The sequence below is a fragment of the Panthera uncia genome (genome assembly GCF_023721935.1).
Source record: "Panthera uncia isolate 11264 chromosome B3 unlocalized genomic scaffold, Puncia_PCG_1.0 HiC_scaffold_1, whole genome shotgun sequence".
Taxonomy (NCBI): Eukaryota; Metazoa; Chordata; class Mammalia; order Carnivora; family Felidae; genus Panthera; species Panthera uncia.
In genome coordinates this window covers 53,184,699-53,186,714 of record NW_026057582.1, presented here as the reverse complement: position 1 = coordinate 53,186,714, position 2,016 = coordinate 53,184,699, and the positions used below count along the sequence as shown (strand labels likewise).

Below are 2,016 nucleotides of genomic sequence, written 5' to 3'. Positions count from 1 at the left end.
CTCCTCAGCTGGTGGAGACTGATCTTCATCTGGGGCCTCCTCTGCAGGGGCCTCTTCAGCTGGTGGAGACTGAACTTTAGGTGGGGTCTCTTCTGCAGGGACCTCCTCGGCTAGTGGAGAATGAACTTCAGCTGGGGCCTCCTCTGCAGGGGCCTCTTCAGCTGGTGGAGACTGAACTTCAGCTGGGGCCTCTTCTGCAAGGACCTCCTCAGCTAGTGGAGAATGAACTTCAGCTGCGGCCACCTCTGCAGGGGCCTCTTCAGCTGGTAGAGACTGAACTTCAGCTGGGGCCTCTTCTGCAGGGGCCTCCTCAGCTGGTGGAGACTGAACTTCAGCTGAGGCCTCTTCTGTAGGGGCCTCCACAGCTGATAGAGGCTCTTCTGAAAAAGCCTCTTCAGCAGAGATAGACTCCACTTTAGCAGGGGCCTCTTCTTCAGGAGTCTCCTCATCTGGGAAAGGCTGTACAGGAGCTTCTTCAACTTTTGGAGACTGAACCTCAGCAGGAGGCCCTTCTGAAAGAGCCTCTTTACCCAAGGTTGGCTGTACTTTGGCAGGGCCCTTTTCTGCTGGAGCCTCCTCAATTTGTGGAGGCTGAAGTTCAGTAGTGGACTTTCCTGCAATAATGTCCACAGCTGGTGTAGGTTGCACTTCAGCAGAGACCTCCTCTGCAATGGGAGGCTGGACCTCACCCAGAACGTACTGCTCATCTTCTAAAGGTACCAAACTACCTTTTTTGCTTTGCTGACTAAATGAAGATCTGCTAATACCTACCTGCCTAATTGCTTCATCTCTACTTGTTGAGGGTTGCAATTCAGGATGTTCACTAATGAAAATCTTCCCTGAGGATTTACGTTTCTGTACAACTTCATTTGACTTTGAAAAAGAGCTATCTGGCCTACCAATTACCACTATTTCTGATTCACTAAAGTATGTCTGCTGTTCTCTGTCCACTGTTTCTTTTTGAGGAATGTTCATCATTGTCCAGTCTCCAGTACAACTGGTCTGCTGAGATCTGTCTATTTTGAATTGAATTGAGTGTCTGCTTGTCAGAATTTCTACTTCCTGAACACTTTCTGGAAATTCAGGGACTGCTTCTCCAAGAGCAGCTGGCATTTCTTCAGGTACCACTGTTTCACCAACTGGTTTGATTTCTTCTTTTTTCTCTTCTACAATAGTGTCTGTTTGCAGAGATTTATCAGTCATATCCTGTACATGCTTTCTCTTTGTCCAAGTTTGCTGAAGTTGAGAAGATAATCTGAAAGACTCACAGTTGACTTTACTTCCAGGAATGTTACCAATACTAAGGGTAGCTTTAGGGCCAGATGATTGTGATATAGGCAAATTTTTCTTTTTCTCTGTCACTTCGGTCTGCGGAGATTTATCTACCATTGGTTGACTGGGTCGTCTTCTCTTTCGAATTTCTTGCCTCCCTGCTGAGATAGGCTGATCAGGTTCATCACTTTCTTCCATTTCTAAGACTGGTGAATTTCAAATGTATTAATCTTCAAGTAATTAATCATCAGGAATCACAAATATACCAGATAGGTAAGTTTGCCTTTCTTCATTAAATGTTGTTATGTTTAGCTACCTTAGAAAAAAGTAACTCATAAATTGTTGCATTCTGTACTACACCCTTGTTGGATCCCACCTTACTCAGTAAGCATCTTTCTTGTTTAGTCTCTCACATGACTGAATCTCACTTCTAGAAGTTTCCCTTAAGGGTCTATGACATCACAGCCAATTCTCTCTACAAGCTTCCATTGGTGGTATTCCAAGCACTTTTTAACTTGGTATAGACACTCATAGATAATGGCTGCAAGTGAGAGAGCTACTACTTGAAACATCAAGTTGAAAAAAGCATTTGTCTATCAGAGGAACGTCAAGCAAACTCCAGTAATGCTGCTTCTTAATAGTTGAAGGTGATGCTTTTGAACTTTCAATTCTATTCTTTTCATCCTACTATCAAAGACAGTTATAATACAGAACTCAGAATGCTGCAGCCTATTTTCAATTGTT

General features: G+C 44.0%; 1 protein-coding gene across 1 annotated transcript in view; it reads right to left on the bottom strand.

The window, feature by feature from the left end:
• FSCB (fibrous sheath CABYR binding protein) overlaps positions 1-1,704 on the bottom strand; it is a 2,823-nt gene extending 1,119 nt beyond the window's left edge. The window contains 1 exon segment of the mRNA XM_049612868.1: positions 3-1,704. Within this exon segment, the coding sequence (XP_049468825.1) occupies positions 3-1,470 (1,468 nt within the window). The 5' untranslated portion in view covers positions 1,471-1,704.
• Between the last annotated feature and the right edge of the window lie 312 nt (positions 1,705-2,016).